Source organism: Eptatretus burgeri, unplaced genomic scaffold (assembly GCF_056783735.1).
Source record: "Eptatretus burgeri isolate ZD-2024b unplaced genomic scaffold, Ebu_testis_v1 Ebu_testis_scaffold_3158, whole genome shotgun sequence".
Classification (NCBI taxonomy): Eukaryota; Metazoa; Chordata; class Myxini; order Myxiniformes; family Myxinidae; genus Eptatretus; species Eptatretus burgeri.
This window is the reverse complement of record NW_028225106.1, coordinates 81,769-98,326: the sequence shown is the minus strand read 5'-3', so window position 1 is coordinate 98,326 and position 16,558 is coordinate 81,769. Positions and strand designations below refer to the sequence as shown.

Here is a 16,558-nt window from a genome sequence, read left to right as displayed (position 1 = left end):
GAAACCATGAACCAGCCACCCTAAGTCCATGACTTCTTGCAAAGTCAAGGAACTTAGTGCTATTCTGGTTCATAGTTCCTGACCCATGGGGACCAACACACACCTCATAACCATCCCTATCAGTTCCAGTCGATGCATTGAAATCCCCCAAGACTAGAAGTGTATCTCGTCTGGGGCACTGATCAACCACAGACTCGAGTGTCGCGTAGAATGTGTCCTTCACGGTGAGATCACTCGCTTCAGTCGGAGCATAAACAGAGACCAGGGAAATGACACCTAAGGAGTGACGAATCCTTAATCTCATAATACGCTCGTTGACCGGTGTTACCTCAATTATCATTGGGGTCAGCTTATTGGACACAGCTACAGCAACTCCTTGGGTATGGTAACCATCAGAGCGACCAGACCAATAGCAGGTGTAACCACCAACCATTATCTCGCCGCAATCCGGTCTCCGAACCTCAGAGAGAGCTGCAATACCGATGTCCAAACGCTTGAGCTCAGATGATAACAGAGACAGGTGATCATCCTCTCTTAGGGATAGGACATTCCAGGCACCCACCCGAAGGGACCGCCTCAGGTTAACCCAAGGAGACCGCCGTCTGGTGGACGACACCTCTGCACCACTCTGACACACTCTCCCGCAATCTGACCCAGGGATGTTACCCCGTGGTTTCCCTCCTATCATCAAAGATTGGGGGTCCCGAAGGCTTTGCCCCAATCCCTTCATCCGGTGAGCTGCCCTGCGAAGGGAAGCTGCACAGGAGGTACTCCCATGGAGTGGGTTTTCAGATTTTTTTGCGTTGTTGCGTTTTGCGGAATGAAGGGTTTTACGGTGGCCGGAGTGCAAATCCTGCCACCAACCTCCTGATAAGAAGTGACCCAACTGCAGGAGGACGTCCGCTGACACAGTTGGGCACTAGATATGGATGGCCGTTGGCTCACAAGGAGCTCCTCCGCCCTTTGACAGGTTTTGTTTTTAATCCTGCTGGGTGTCCATATCCAAACACCCCCTCACCAGAAAACCTGGTGGGGGAGACGGTTTAGAGGCCGACAACCCGACCATGGAACAGGTTAGTACAGGTTTACATGGTACCTGTAGCAGGTCACAGATCGAACCTGACCTGACCTGAACATTGTTTAAATTAAACCAATTTAAGGGCACGTTTAACATTGTTTAAACCAGCCATTCTCCCTGAGGGCATGGTTATCATTGTTTAAACCAGCCATTCTCCCTGTGGACTGATTAACCTCCGCCATTGAAGATGGACGGAGGTTACCGTTTTCACCCCTGTCTGTTTGTTTGTTTGTTTGTGAACAGTATTACGGAAAAAACTGCTGGACGGATTTCGACGAAACTTGGTGGGGCGGGGGGGGGGGTTCGGTATGGTACCCACATACCTACATACCCACATATCTACATACCCACATACCTACAAACCCACATACCTACATTCCCACATACCCACATTCCCACATACCTACATACCCACATACCTACATACCCACATACCTACATTCCCACATACCCACATTCCCACATTCCCACGTACCCATATATAACTCCGTTATGGAGGGAAGATTGTCGATAAATACAAAAACAAAAATAAAGAACGTTGATTCGTATCGAGGGAATAATCATCGACGAACTCGGACTCGATTTTCCACTTTCACAACACAATCTGAAACACAAACAATCAGTAAAAACGAAACGTTCAATCTTTGCATTTATTTTAAATCATGGACACGTGATGTGGCGGGAACCAATCAGACACCGTGATCTCCCGGTAAGCTTTTTCCCCAAACAGCTCGCGCTCTTCACTCGGTTACCACAGCGTACCGTCCTTCACCCGACACGACGTGCGGTCCACCATGACCCGAGATCTCAGAGAGAACACCCCGGGATCCACGAGCGGCTCCGATGGAGGATACGTGGTCGGTCCGGGAGGTTCCCCGGAAAACCGCGGGTCCATGATCGAATCACCCAAGGACAAGGGGTCCAGACCCGGTACGTGACGTTCACTCCGTACCGAGAACTTGTTTCCCGTGCTGATCCGTGCAGTGTACTGACACAGGAACTCATTGATTTCGTGAATGTCACGATGTCTTTTGCGGAGCCGGAATTGAATTGTGAATGGAAATCCCATCCATGACATGTTCCCCTCCCTCTTGTACATGTATGACATCATTTTATACCTCATCACTTCATTCATCATTCGATTCTTCTTTAATCTCGTTTACAACAAATCAGATGATTTACTTGTGGTGATGGACCTCTGCACCGACACACAGTGGCCTGTTATTGAGGACTGCAGTGGCATCTTTACCGTCCTCGAGGAATCACTGGATGAGAAGACAAGAGACTTACCTTTGCTTTCAGAGGAAGGTATGCTCACTGATGCAACACCTTCCCTGTGCATCACCAGGTTGGGAGTTTATAGCTCGTCCTGTCCCAACCTTATTTGAGGCCAAATTATGTTCAATATTATATTTAAAGATGTGAAGGGTGAACTAAGTAAAGTGACCACTAAACGAGTCGGCTGTTTGTAAAGCAGAGTTGCTGAGAGTTCACCAGGAAACTAATTAATTCTGCTCGATGGATGGAAGTCACAAGTTCAAGGTCAAAGTTTGACCGAAAAAATCATTTTTCACGAAATTTTGACCTGAAGCTGTGACCTCGACCTTTTACCGGCTGTAAGAACTGTTATGAAACCATTGTCACGGGATAGGTGTGTTTGTACCGACTCTGTTTATCTGTTTTGGTAAAATATCATAAAGGTATACCTGGTGTTGGTTTAATGGTTTGGGTGGTGGACTTGGTTTACTTGGGTCCTGAGTTCAAATCCCACTTACCTGTTGAATGAATATGAGGTGGGGTTGACTCAGCTTGTCATCCTTCTGAGGTTGGCAAAATGAGTGCCAATTTGCTGGGATGATTGAGCCGTTTGAGTATCCTGTGTCAGAGTGGACACCTGTCCAGGATTGTGTCCAATATCCCAGGTAACTACTGTCGCAGCATTGATGCTCAATCTGTACAGAGTGTGGTCTTCATGGATGGATCTTAAAGGACACGTTTAACAACATTCCACACCGCGACCTTGAGGAACTCCAGCCTGGACAGGAAGAGGGGATGAGAGAACTCCATTTAGGGAAACATGTTGACTGCAACAGGAGAGGAAGTAGAGCGAGATGTCTGGCTGTCATGAGAGAACCACAGAACATTGACAAGCATGTGGTCAGATGAACCGATTGGAGCAGAGGAAGAACAACAGATATTTTCAGGGAAAATGGTCGAAATCAGATTCAGAAGAGATTGAGTCCCATTGGTTGAGATCCCGGTTGTGAAGTTGACCGATTGAGTCAGTCCCATTGAGTCGCAGAAGTATTTTTCTGAAGTAGCATGGAAGGTGACGGAGGTACCCACACCCAACCAACTGGCATGATGGCAGTTGAAGTCACCACATATGAGGAAGAGAGAGTTGGGATGAGAGGATTTAAGTTGGTCCATGTTTTCGGAGAGTGAGGTGTAAATGGAGTCATCACTGTTTGGTGGACGGAACAACACACACAAATATATGAGGTTGGAGTGGAGGGGAAGCCATGGTCAGAGGTATTCCTGGGGGGTGTGGGGGAGTGAGGTCAGTGCATGGAGAGTTAGGAATAGAGTCCTTGATGAAGAGAGCAACTCCTCCACCAGGACGAGGCTCAGGTCTGTCATACCGGAGGAGGGATTATCCAGGGAGAGATACGAGGTAAGTTGTTTAGACATCTCAAGAATAATAATCAAAGGAAATTGTATGCCCTGAGCTCAATTTGGAATGCCAGAGCAAAGGGGTTGAATACTTCATGTTGAAAGACATTTCAGTTTTTTTTGTAAATATTTACAAAAAATATTTTCAATTTGTCATTATGGGGCATTTTGTGTAGATCAGTGACAAAAATTAAATTGTGTGGATCAGAGTCGTTCACTCACGACTCTTAAGTTGACAACTTATCTCAGGTAACCAGTTTTTAAAATATACCACAGCAGGTTATAAAGAGGTGAAAGGTTGGCTGTGATCATGTTTAAAAGATTTTGTCCAGTGGGTGCACATCGGATGAATCCGACAGGCCAATTGTGTTGCAAAAGTCCTCAGAGGTTGAAAGCTTTGTAACACCCCAACATGGAGAACAACCTGAGTCCACATATCAAGCTGTCTTTGAGGGAGGTTGAATTGGGGTTCTCCAAGCGATGAAGGACAATACGTGACTGCAAGCATGTGAGGAAAGAATGGAGGAACGGGCAGGCTGCCTTTTCGAAAAGGCCAGCAAGGAGATGCCTGCTTTGAAGTCATCTCCAAGACAACAGCAGGGCAGTAGATTCGACAAGTCGACCGACCAGCACATGAGAGCAACCAACATACAGCGAGGTGAAGTTGGTTATTTGTCATCAGGGAATGTGGTTGCTGAAGTATCCCACTCTCAGCATACCGTGGACTCCAGATTCCTCCTTCACTGTTTGAGTAAGTTTTAAAATTAATTTTGTCACATGAAATTCAGAGAAGGTGTCTTTCTTGCACCACATTAAATTGAGCAGTTCAGGAGACAGCCTTTCTCTCCTTTGCTTCCTCCGTTTTGGGATTGATTTTGGGATTTTATTTTGCGATTGATTTTGTGATACTTGGGAATTGATTTTGTATATTTACATGCATTTTATCATCCATGAATGTGGAACACTGTCAAAAGCTTCCTTATAGTCCATCCAGGTGGTGGACAATTTGGTTTTTCACATTTCGAAATTCCCAAGTACGGCCTTGTTCAGTCGTGGGTGGTGGTCCTTTTGTTCTCCTTCGAAACCTCCTTGTTGGGTTCAGTGATGGAACATTATTTCTGTCATAATTCCTGTTAGAAGTTTGTATGTTGTTCGTGGACATATTATTGGCCGGTATTTGTGAGGAAGTTGGGTTTCTTCAGAGTTTTTTGATGAGAAATGTGTTTCCTTCTCCAAACCACTCATGCACTTCCTTTTCCTCTTGGATCAGTTGTTTGAATGTCCTGGTGTTGTGATTGTGGGGAGCATCAAGTTGTTTTAACCAGAAGTTTGGAATTCCGTCTGGGCCTGGATTTAAAAAATTGGTGGCATTTTTTGAAGTTTTTAATTATTTATTTCTTCATCAATTATAATCACTGGAGACATTTCCTCCACCTTCATGGTGCTTCTTCTTTTCCAAGTCTACGATCCATTCTGCTTCCTTGTTACGTTCCTTTCGATTTCTAATAATTCCTTTCCAGAATGTTTCCCCACCTTTCTTTTTCAGCGGGAGTTGACACATTCTGCTTTTGTTTCCCGAATTCGTGGAAGAATCTCTTCGGGTTTCTCTCAAACACGTGGTTTTGTTTTCTCCTGTTGTTTCCTTCCTCCTTTTGGTGTTTTTGGTTCACGAAAAAATATTTTCACGAAAAATATAAGTGATATGACCACTATATTCGTTATTATATTGCCAAAACGAAGTCAGCTTGTATGTTTTTTTTTTTTGTCTGTAATCACGTATAAAAAATTCTGCAGAGCACAGTTATCATTGGAAATTTTTGTAACTTCGCATATCAGAGGCCTATAGAGGTCCCTTTCAGCGCACAAAATTTTGAAGGTCAAGGTCAAAGGTCAAGGTCACTTTGTCGCAAATCAGGGGAGTCGACGAAACCCTTATTTTTTGAGTAATTTTGTTCGGATCGTCTTCAAACTTCATGGGAATATAGTTCATGGTCTGGCGCTCAGCTGATTAATTTTTGGTGGCGATTGGCCTTGACCTTCATGTGTTTTTGTTTTTTTGTCTGTAATCACGTATAAATCACTCTGCAGAGCACGCCAACCAAAAACATAACCTTTCGCAGAATGCGAAGGTAATAATAGGAAACATAAACCAACAACTTCCCCATAGGGTGTCATGTGGTACTTAAATAAATCAACATTACAACTAACTTATTGAATAACTGAATGAAACACGATCGTTAGGGTGTTCATGTGTTTTTTTCATGCATTTTCCCCCCTCGCATCCCCACCACCTTCTCTCCTCACAAACACCACCACCACCACCTTCTCCCCTTACAAACACCAACACCAACACCTTCCCCCAAACAGCCCCATGCCTAACCACCTCACCACCAAACACTACCAAGGCTCACCACCAACCTCACCCCCAACCTCAGCCCCAACATACCTCACCACCAACCTCACCTCCATACCTCACCACCAACCTCACCCCATACCTCACCACCAACCTCACCCCCATACCTCACCACCAACCTCACCCCCATACCTCACCACCAACCTCACCCCCATACCTCACACCTCACCACCAACCTCACCCCCATGTTTTTCCTCATGCATATTCATATTTTTCCTCATGCATATTCATAATTTTCCTCATGCATATTTATGCTCTGACCATGTTTTTCCTCATCCATATTTATGCTCCACCCATGATTTTCCTCATGCATGTTCATGTTTTTCCTCATGCATATTCATGTTTTTCCTCATGCATTTTCATATTTTTCCTCATGCATATTCATATTTTTCCTCATGCATATTTATGCTCCACCCATGTGTTGCATCATCGCTGCTGCTTGGAAGCCAGGATGGCTCTTCCCTGTCTGGTGACTTGGTGGTTGTCTGTGGAGAAAGCACGTTTTTTACCGTCAGTACTTGTCCAGGGTGTTTTTAAAATAAAGTAAAAGTGATTTAAACCTCTAAGTGTTGGTAAGCTGCCTGGAGCATTCTTTCTTCAAATAATCGGTACACGTAGGCCGTTCCAGGATAACATTTCAGGAACATTAAGAGAATCGGCGCCTACATGTTCTCAATACCATGTAGCAAGAACGGTTTATCTAATGATGACCACAGCTTGGCGAAACCAGAGGAACAGTCTGGAAGTAGACCGTAAGAAAGCAGAACTCCAGCTCTGCTTTCATTTTCAGAGAATGCAAATTAAGACATGTCTACATTCACTTCCTGGGAACCAAAATAAACTTCTGAATGATTAGAGAAAAGGACAGAAATATAAACACCCGTCGATCCTAGAATGGAGCACACATTTCACATTTTGGTAGTTTTCATAACTGTGGTTATTATGAATTAGCACTGAATTTAATAAATAAATAAAAATCACTGAGCACGAAATGCAACTGTCCACTATTCTTGAGGCCCCTATAGATGGCCAAACTAGTTACAGAGGAGGCCTTCTGCTGGATCTTCTTCCAGGTTAATTGGTCATAGTTGGAGGTCTTTATTCATCTTGCAGGAGCTTTGGTCAGACCAAAGGACATCTGCAGGTATTCATACAAGCCACCTGTTCCCACTTGTAACACTGTCTCTTCAATAGCACATTCAGCCACTGGGATTTGGTGAAATCCATAGGCAACGTCGAGGCTGTAGAAAAGCTTGGCACCTGGCAAGGCGTCGAGGGCTTCTTCGATGTGGGGCAGAGGATAAGTGTCCGTTCTTGTTTTAGCATTCAAAGCTCCATGGTCATAGCACAACTGAAGGCTACCATCCTTCTTCTGGGCAAGTACAACTGGGGATGCATACGGGCTCCCATATAGAACTCTCCCGTATGATGCCAGTATCCAGTGCTTTCCTCAATTACTCTCTAACTTCTGTCCACTGGAAAGGTGGCACTCTATGATGGGCCATCCGGATTGGTTGATCACCACTACTGTAGATTCGGTGTTCTATCTCTTGACCAAACCCAAGGTCTTCATCGGATGAGCTAAAAGTCTCAATGTTGAGACAAAACTTCCTTCATTTCCGCCTCATGGTATTCGGAAATATTGACTCCAACATCCATTCTAGATAACAACTGTTGAGCTGGATGAGGTTGTAACATACATTTGTCACCATAACCTCTGACCTCGACCTCATTTACACCGACTGACACTAACTCAACCTGAGGCTCTCTCTCTCTCTCTCAGCTGAAGAAAGTCAATCTTATTGGGTGCTTGGTTATAAGTACACATCTTGCTCAGAAAAGTTAGTTATCTCTCCTGGAATAACACCTGTAGCACCAACTGTCACTAGTGGAGGACCGATACAAACGCCATCTGGGAGAACTTCACCTATATTTGCATGTTCTACAAAACCACAAAAATCAGATCTGGCTGAAGGCTTAATGGATCACTGTACAGTAACACCAGAACGAGCGGGAAGCAAAACAGGTTTTTTTTTTAATCTGCCACTCTAACTTTACACCTATCTACATTTACCTAACAGGAAACTCTAGTTTCCTCATACATAGCTATAAGTCTGCCAATCCTTGTGCTCACTGCCAGAAACATTTTTACAATTGGATAGTTCTTGAAAAACATTAGACCCAATTATAACCAGCACTTCCTGTTTGTGTTTTGCCATGGAACCTTGAATAGCATTCATGACAAGGAACACCATATTTGGGAATATACAGGCCAAAAGCTTCAAATTCACCTGAGTGTAGCCCACAAATGGAATATCCTGTCCATCAGCGAGATGGATCCTAATCAATGACCGCATCAGTCAAGCCTCTATTAACTAGAAATTGCTTGAAGGAAGACTCCATCATCGTTGATACCTGTGCACCTGTGCCTAACAGACACCTGACTTGCACTCCATCGAACTCTACAAAGGATTCCGGACATTCTCCAATAGTGTTAAGCAGAAGTGAGCCTACTTCCAGTGAACCTGCAGTGTGGCTCTCCATAACAAGTTCTACTTGTTGAAATCTTACGATTCTGCTGTGGACAGTTCCTCTTTCTGTGATTAGGTGAGTTACAGTAACAGCAACGCCAATCAAATGACCGTGTAGCCTTTTTTTGTATACACTGTCGAGGCTCGGAGGAGAGCGAACACACAGAACATACCACAAGGAGAGCAGGAGACAAGAGAGGGTTGAAGGAAAAGAAAAAAACAGTGTGGAACAGAGAAATGAGGAGATCTGTGGAAGGGAGAGGGATGGGGCGGGGTACACAGGTTAAACAAGATGGACATTACAGGAACTTTCAGGTCCTTACACTACAGGGACTTTCAGGAAGGAAAAAAGTTTCATTGGTTGACATATAAGCATGTTGAGGTCACGGAGAAACGGTAGATTTCTTGTGAGAAACGGTAGATTACTCTTTCACAAACTTCAGCAACTCATCGATCTGTTGGCGGCATCGCCGCTGCCCTTCCTGCTACTGCTGCTGCTTCTTCTTCTTCTTCTTCTTCTTCTTCTTCTTCTTCTTCTTCTTCTTCTTCTTCTTCTTCTTCTTCTTCTTCTTACCTTGGCCTTCAAAGACTTTGGCGACTCAATATTTTTCTGCTGCAGTCTCATGGCATGAAACTCACTGACTCTGGCTAGTATACAACGTTCCCACCCAACGCATGGCTCTGTCTCAAAGCTCAAAGAAAGACAAATGAGGAAGCTCCTCGTTTAACCATCTCAGCTCCTGGGCTAAACGTTTATCACTCCCTGTCTCAGCTCGATGACCCTTAAGTGAAAATTGTCTACTTGCTGCAAACATACATGGTCTTTCTCAGTTATACGGTCATAAATGTCCATTAACTTAAACTCTTAAAGGAACAAGTTAAAATGTCTTCAGACTTCTGTTTATAACGATAAAATCGTTCCTGTAAGACAGAGAGGCGATCATCTTCACCAAAGACAGATAATAACACCATTAACATTTCATCGGGATTATATCTAACATCTTCCCCTCATCCTCATGATTTATTGGCATGCAGGTCAGGTCAGGTGTGGGAGAATGTGTGGGAGCATGTGCAGGGGCAGCGCGTCACTGCGTCCACTTTCCGCCAGTACTCAAGGGGCCTCCTCCCTGCTATTCCCCAGGAAGATGCCTGGTCCATCCCCATCTCCTTGAGATTCTGATCAACATGCTGCAACCATGAGACACGTGGTCAGCCCATTGGCCTCCTCCACTCACAAGGCTCCCTCGCTGAGAGAATCTGGTGAGCAGTATCAGCACTAGGCTGATATTGGCTGATAAAACTGATACTTGGCTGATAAAACGAGCCACATGTCCAAACAGCCACAGCTCACAGTTACGGACCATGCAAGTAACAAATGTCATTTGAGTCTCTCTGAACAACCGCTCATTGGACACAAAGTCCGGTCAGCGACAGCCAAGGGTTCTCCGAAGAATCCTGGTACCAAAGGAAGTCTCTGTCTCAGATCCCTGCTCAGAGTCCAAGTCTCACATCCGTAGAGCAAGACTGGAAGCACCCAGGACCTGAAGACCCGGATTTCTGTCCTGCACAGGTACTGACAGTGCCACACCCCATGATCCAGTTAATCCATGACTCCCCAGTCCGACCCAGACGTTTATTGACCTCTGGATCACAGCCAGCAGAGACATGAATATCACTGCCATGGTAAGTAAATCTCTCCGTTACCTCAACATCCTCATCACAAACAGGTACAGACAAGATAGCAGCATCCAAGATGTCATTGAAAGCCTGGATCTTAGTTTTAACCCAGGAAACCCATAATCCCAGCGGCTCTGACTCCTCATTCAAAACCTAAAAGGCCCCCAAAAGGATATCTGGAGTCTCCGCAAAGATGACAGCATCATCTGCGAAATCAAGGTCAGAGATCTTAACATTCCCAAACAATGTACCGCAGCTTGATCTCTCGGACATCCTCCCCAAAATCCAGTTCATACAAGTTCTGAAAAGTGTGGGGGGCAGTACACACCCCTGACAAACTTCAGTAACAACTGGAAATAAGTCAAAGATGGTACCATCACATCTCACAGCACTCTCAGTACCAGAGTAAACTTCAGACATCAGATGGAACAGTGTTGGTGGCACCCCACGAAGATCAAGAATCCTCCAGAGGGCATCCCAATTCACTGAGTTGAATGCTTTGCAGAGATCAACCAATGCTGCAAGCAGCCCCTGCCAAAACTCTAGTCTCAGTTTGGTGAAGACCCAAAGAGCAAGGATACGGTCAATCGTTGACCTCTTTGGTGTAAAGCCTGACTGCTCTGGAGGCTGGTGCTGAAGACTACAGTGATGGTGCAGATGCTGGCAAACCCTATCAGGATTTATCTGAGCAAAGAACTTGCCCGGCACTGAGAGCAGCATCGCTTCTCGGTAGTTGTTGCAGTCCTCGTGATCACCCTTTCCTTTCCAGAGAGGGACAACAAGGCCCCTCTTCCAGTCAGTTGGGATGATGCCTGTGTTCCAGGCAGAGCATTTCCACCTGCCTTGAGAAGTTCAGCATGGTTACCACAGATCTCAGGAGCTTTACCCCATTTCAACTGGTTCACCGCAGCCTGTGTTTCCACAAACGAAGGTGGATCACAGTTGATTGGAGGGTCAGCAATGGGACTAGTAACACCCCTGACAACCAACTTGACAGTTGGTGGATCAGCCTGGTACAGCCGCTCAAAGTAACAGGCCCAGCGGGCCTTCACTTCGGACTCCTCTGTCAAGAGTCCACCACTCTCCGCTCTAACTGCAGTACATCGAGGGATATGCTTGGAGGAATGCAATGCGTGAATTCCCCTGTAAGCGGGACAAGAATCACTTGACCACAGGTGATGCTCTATCCCTCAGAGATTCCTCGCACATAGGTACAGTCCTTGTCCACCCTGAGCACACGTACAGTTTTATGCATCATTTTCCTTAACAGCTCAGTTCTGCTATTCAGCCTGGCCCTGTGACTCTGGTCAATGATATCCAGTGTCCCTTGAGAGACAAAATTCTTCTTCTCCCTGCGGTGAGTTCCAAGACATCCACTGGCAACTTCACGGACAGTGGCCACTCCACAACTCTTCAGGACCCCCCAAAGCACCCAGACCCCCCAAGTGTCCACTCAGCCTGTTCGCAAACACCTCAGCTGCCCTCTCATTCTTGAGCTTGCCAAAATCCAGCCTAGGCTGGGATAGTACCATTCTCCCAAATTTAAGTTGCAACTTCAGAGTTGCTATTACAAGCCTGTGGTCAGTATTGAGGAACTGAGCACTCCGGTAAATCTTGCAGTTCTGGATCATCCTCCAGCGACCATCAACGAGTACATGGTCAATCTCCTTTGCTACACCACTGGTGTTGGAATACCAAGTCCAGCGATGAGCCTTTGGACGCTGAAACCATGAACCAGTCACCCTGAGTCCATGACTTCTTGCAAAGTCAAGGAACTTGGTGCTATTCTGGTTCTTTTTTGTCTATTCTATTTTGTCTTCGGTTTTTGCGATCGCTTAGGTAATTAACACTCGGTTGTCGAAATTCTGGTAAAAATCGGATGTTTTGGAGACGTTTTAAGATTGAATAAAAATATTTCACCCGCCGCGTCACGGCTCGTCAGGTGGCACAGCGTGCTCGAGCAGACGCGTCGTTGAATCACGTAAAGATTTTGCGTGTGCGCGCTGACGTCATCGCGCTCGCCCCGGCATCCTTTCGAGTTGGGGGGGGGGCGTCGAGTGTGACCTTTACGTTATGTTAATCCGCGGCAACTCGAGAACGGAAAAAGCTACCAATGTCAAATTACACCACGTGATTCAGGAGGGTGATAGCTAGTGCTGATTAGATTTTGGTAAAAATCGGTCAAAGGTCAAGGTCACAGTGAGGTCAAACATCCAAAACATGATAACTCGAGAACGGAAGAAATGTCAAATTACACCACGTGATTCAGGAGGGTGATGGCTTGCGCTGATTAGATTTTGGTCAAAATCGGTCAAAGGTCAAGGTCACAGTGAGGTCAAACATCCAAAACATGATAACTCGAGAAGGAATAAATGTCAAATTACACCACGTGATTCAGGAGGGTGATGGCTAGCGCTGGTTAGATTTTGTTCAAAATTGGTCAAAGGTCAAGGTCACAGTGAGGCCAAACATTCGATTTTTTATGATTTGGTACAGAATCATCGAAGAAACTTCTGGTTTGCGTCACTACCTTCTCGAGAGACAGCTTTTATTAGACAAGGTCAGAGGTCAAGTTGACGATTTCGTAAGTACCAGTCTATGACTGCTTATTTATTTATTGAAAAAAAATTGTTCTGAAAATAATTTATCAAAAAAGTGCACAACTTTTTTTTGTTTCCAAGTGTCAAAACGGTGTGGCCTTTGGAAGTGTTAAGGAATTCAGCTCTACTCAACATGCTTGCTGACGTAATACATCTCATTTTGGTGGTATGCTTTGCAAAGTATTTTTTTAAACTATTTTAAAACTAAAATAAACCAATGTCACCCGCAGGGTGACCCGTATCTTGCTAAAAGGTCACACTGAGGTGAACAGAGCTGCTATCCACCAGGAGCGACTCCTTGAGGAATATCTGCCTACGAGAGGTTCCGATGAGAATCGTTCTACAGAGTAACCATGAAAAATATGCGTTTGCCTCATAACGTCACCAAATGACGTCATAATGTCTCAAGCTTGACATATCTCGAAAGCACTCCTCGATGTGTTCAATTTGAGTTACCACACGATATGGTTCCTAAAACTTGAAAATTTGACCTTGGGGTCAAATATGTTTGACCTTAGGCGCTAACCATGAAGGTCAAGGCCAATCGCCACCAAAAATTAATCAGCTGAGCGCCAGACCATGAACTATATTCCCATGAAGTTTGAAGACGATCCGATCAAAATTACTCAAAAAATAAGGGTTTCGTCGACTCCCCTGATTTGCGACAGTGACCTTGAGCTTTGACCTTGACCTTCAAAATTTTATGCGCTGAAAGGGACCTCTATAGGCCCCTGATATGCGAAGTTACAAAAATTTCCAATGATAACTGTGCTCTGCAGAATTTTTTATACGTGATTACAGACAAACAAACAAACAAAAAAAAACATACAAGCTGACTAACATATCTTGCAAAAACTTCGTTTTGGCAAGATAATTCGAACATGGAATACCTAATGACACTGTACTTTCAGGTCTCCCACAAATTCTACCCTGTCGCCTCACCGTGGCGTAGGAGTGGCAATGGTCAATAGCAGCGAATGTCATGGCTAGGGATGTCATAGACAGTGAGGTAAACTTGATTTTAGTTTGGATTTTAATTAACTCTGTGTGTGTAAGTATCACAGCAGTTGTTACTTCAATGCAAGCGATAATTATTCGTGGATTGCATGTGAACATTCCGTACGGGCACGCACTACTTCCGGATAGTGATGACTTAATGTATTCTAATAATTTCTCGATTTCTTATGCGCATTTATAGATAAACACAATGCCCCAATCGAGTCGTCGTTTATGGGAGCGAAGGAATGGCCTGTGAGTTTGTTTAAAAGTTTGTTTTTTTTGCACGTACGGCCAGGCATGTACGGGCACGCGAGAGCGAAGGAACGGCCTGTGTGGTTGTTGTTTCTGGCACGCGGTTTGAAAGTTTTTTTTTAATTTTTTTTGTTTGCACATACGGCCACGGTTCCCAAGTTCCGGCCATTTATCTGTCAACCAATGACAGGACACGGTGCTATGACGTCACTATTGACGTCACAATTAAATTTAAACGCACGTACGGGCACGCACCTATGGGCCCGCACGAGTTTAAACATTGTTTAAACCAGCCATTCTCCCTGAGGGCATGTTTAACATTGTTTAAACCAGCCATTCTCAATTTAAACCAGTTAAGGTCCAGTACCACACAGTAAAATCCCTTATTTGGAGCTAGTTAAGGTCCAGTACCACACAGTAAAATCCCTTATTTGGAGCAAGTTAAGGTACAGAACCACACAGTAAAATCCCTTATTTGGAGCTCGTTAAGGTACAGAACCACACAGTAAAATCCCTTATTTGGAGCTAGTTAAGGTACAGTACCACACAGGAAAATCCCTTATTTGGAGCTAGTTAAGGTACAGAACCACACAGTAAAATCCCTTATTTGGAGCTAGTTGAGGTACAGTACCACACAGGAAAATCCTTTATTTGGAGCTAGTTAAGGTACAGAACCACACAGTAAATCCCTTATTTGGAGCTAGTTCCGGTACAGTACCACACAGTAAAATCCCTTATTTGGAGCTAGTTGAGGTGCAGTACCACACAGTAAAATCCCTTATTTGGAGCTGTTTAAGGTGCAGTACCACACAGTAAAATCCCTTATTTGGAGCTCGTTAAGATTTAAAATCACAGTAACATGGGGGAATCGACAATAAAAGTTGAAGTTTTGAAAGCGTCGTTTCATGAGACATGTTAGAGTCAGGACGTCCAGTGAACCAGAGATATGATGTTCTCCTTGTCTCCATGGTAAGATGGCAAAGAATGGATACGATGTTCATTCCTGCACAGTCCTTCACCACGATGTCCATCCTTCAATATCCCCACCATCCAAGTCGACATTTATTCTTTGTGTATTATCAATGGGGGGACCATTCCCAAGCCTTCACGGACAAATTTGGGAGGAGGTTTTCAAAAGTATGGCAGCGAGTTCAAGTATCAGACGAGGTCTGTACCGCTCTCTGGCCAATACATCAAAGAAAATAAATATATTGTTGCTTGTATGGGGAGAAATATAAATGAAACAACCCAAGATGTAACCCTGAACAGTCCATCTCCTCAACAATTCCAGCACATAACAGCACGCTCGGCACTGCGGCTGACCAAGTGCACGGTGCCTGGGGCTGGTGTGGCTCTCCCGTTTGATTGCTTATTTTATTGAGTAAAAGAGGACGTCGTTGGGAACACCTGTTCCGGATCCGACTCGCTGTGTTTCCTCTCATTTTATAACACTCACATTCGAGCCGGTTTCTCGTCCCGTCGAGTCCAAGCGAGTTTACTTAATTACATGATTTCCTGAGCATTTCCACGATGGGAAACCCCGAAAAATCGTGACAATTGTAATTCCCTTTAAACAGCTTCAAAACATTGTGAAAGGATGCTTCTCGAACACAAATAACCATTTTAACATGTCGAACCTCGTCGAACCGCGTTCTTTCCCTAATATCAAACAACCACGCGTTCCCACTTTAATATCGCGGTTTTAGAAGATAGCACACCTCTCATATTAAGCGTGTCGACGTTTACATGAACGGGTCGTCGTTTTCGAGTAAATTAAATAACACTCGCAATGGGAGAGGAGGCGTGGCTTCGGCATATCCCGGCATGCTTTGCGCCTCCAATGTTGTACATTTCACGGTTTTTTCGTTTTCATCGTCGATTCTGGGACTGCACTTGATAAACATCATCGATTTTGTTTAACCTTCAATTTTCTTTCTCTAACCTGAGGAAACGTTAAAACTGAGTAAACGACTTGTCTTCGACGTGTTGGTGTTGCTTGTTGGCGGTTTTTTGACAGGGTAAACCGTCGAAACATCTCCATCGTATCTACTTGTAACTGTCTCCTTTCTCGTGTGTGAAGCCCCGTCTCCTGAACAGTTGTGTTTTGACAGGGTAAACCGAATGGGGTGTCTCAAGGAAATGTGGAGACTTTTTACATCGAATACCACACGATCTTGTGGTTCTGCATTGCCTTATGGGTAATGTGACGTATCCACAGGAATGAGGGGGAAAAGCAAGAAAACAACCAAGTCGGACCAGAACGTTTATTCCAGGTACGCACACAATGTCGGATATTCCGCCGGTCGGATTGAGACGAAATTTTCACCATTGGGGC

At 44.7% G+C, this 16,558-nt stretch overlaps 1 protein-coding gene across 6 annotated transcripts in view; it reads left to right on the top strand.

Moving 5' to 3' along the window:
• LOC147006635 (uncharacterized) overlaps positions 1-16,558 on the top strand; it is a 45,751-nt gene that overhangs the window by 5,447 nt on the left and 23,746 nt on the right. For all 6 annotated transcript variants that reach the window (XM_085868281.1, XM_085868278.1, XM_085868282.1 and 3 more), the window contains exons 3-4: positions 1,809-2,008; positions 2,252-2,386. In XM_085868281.1, coding sequence (XP_085724407.1) covers positions 1,873-2,008; positions 2,252-2,386 — 271 coding nt within the window. In that variant the 5' untranslated portion in view covers positions 1,809-1,872. The remainder of the gene's footprint in view (positions 1-1,808; positions 2,009-2,251; positions 2,387-16,558) is intronic.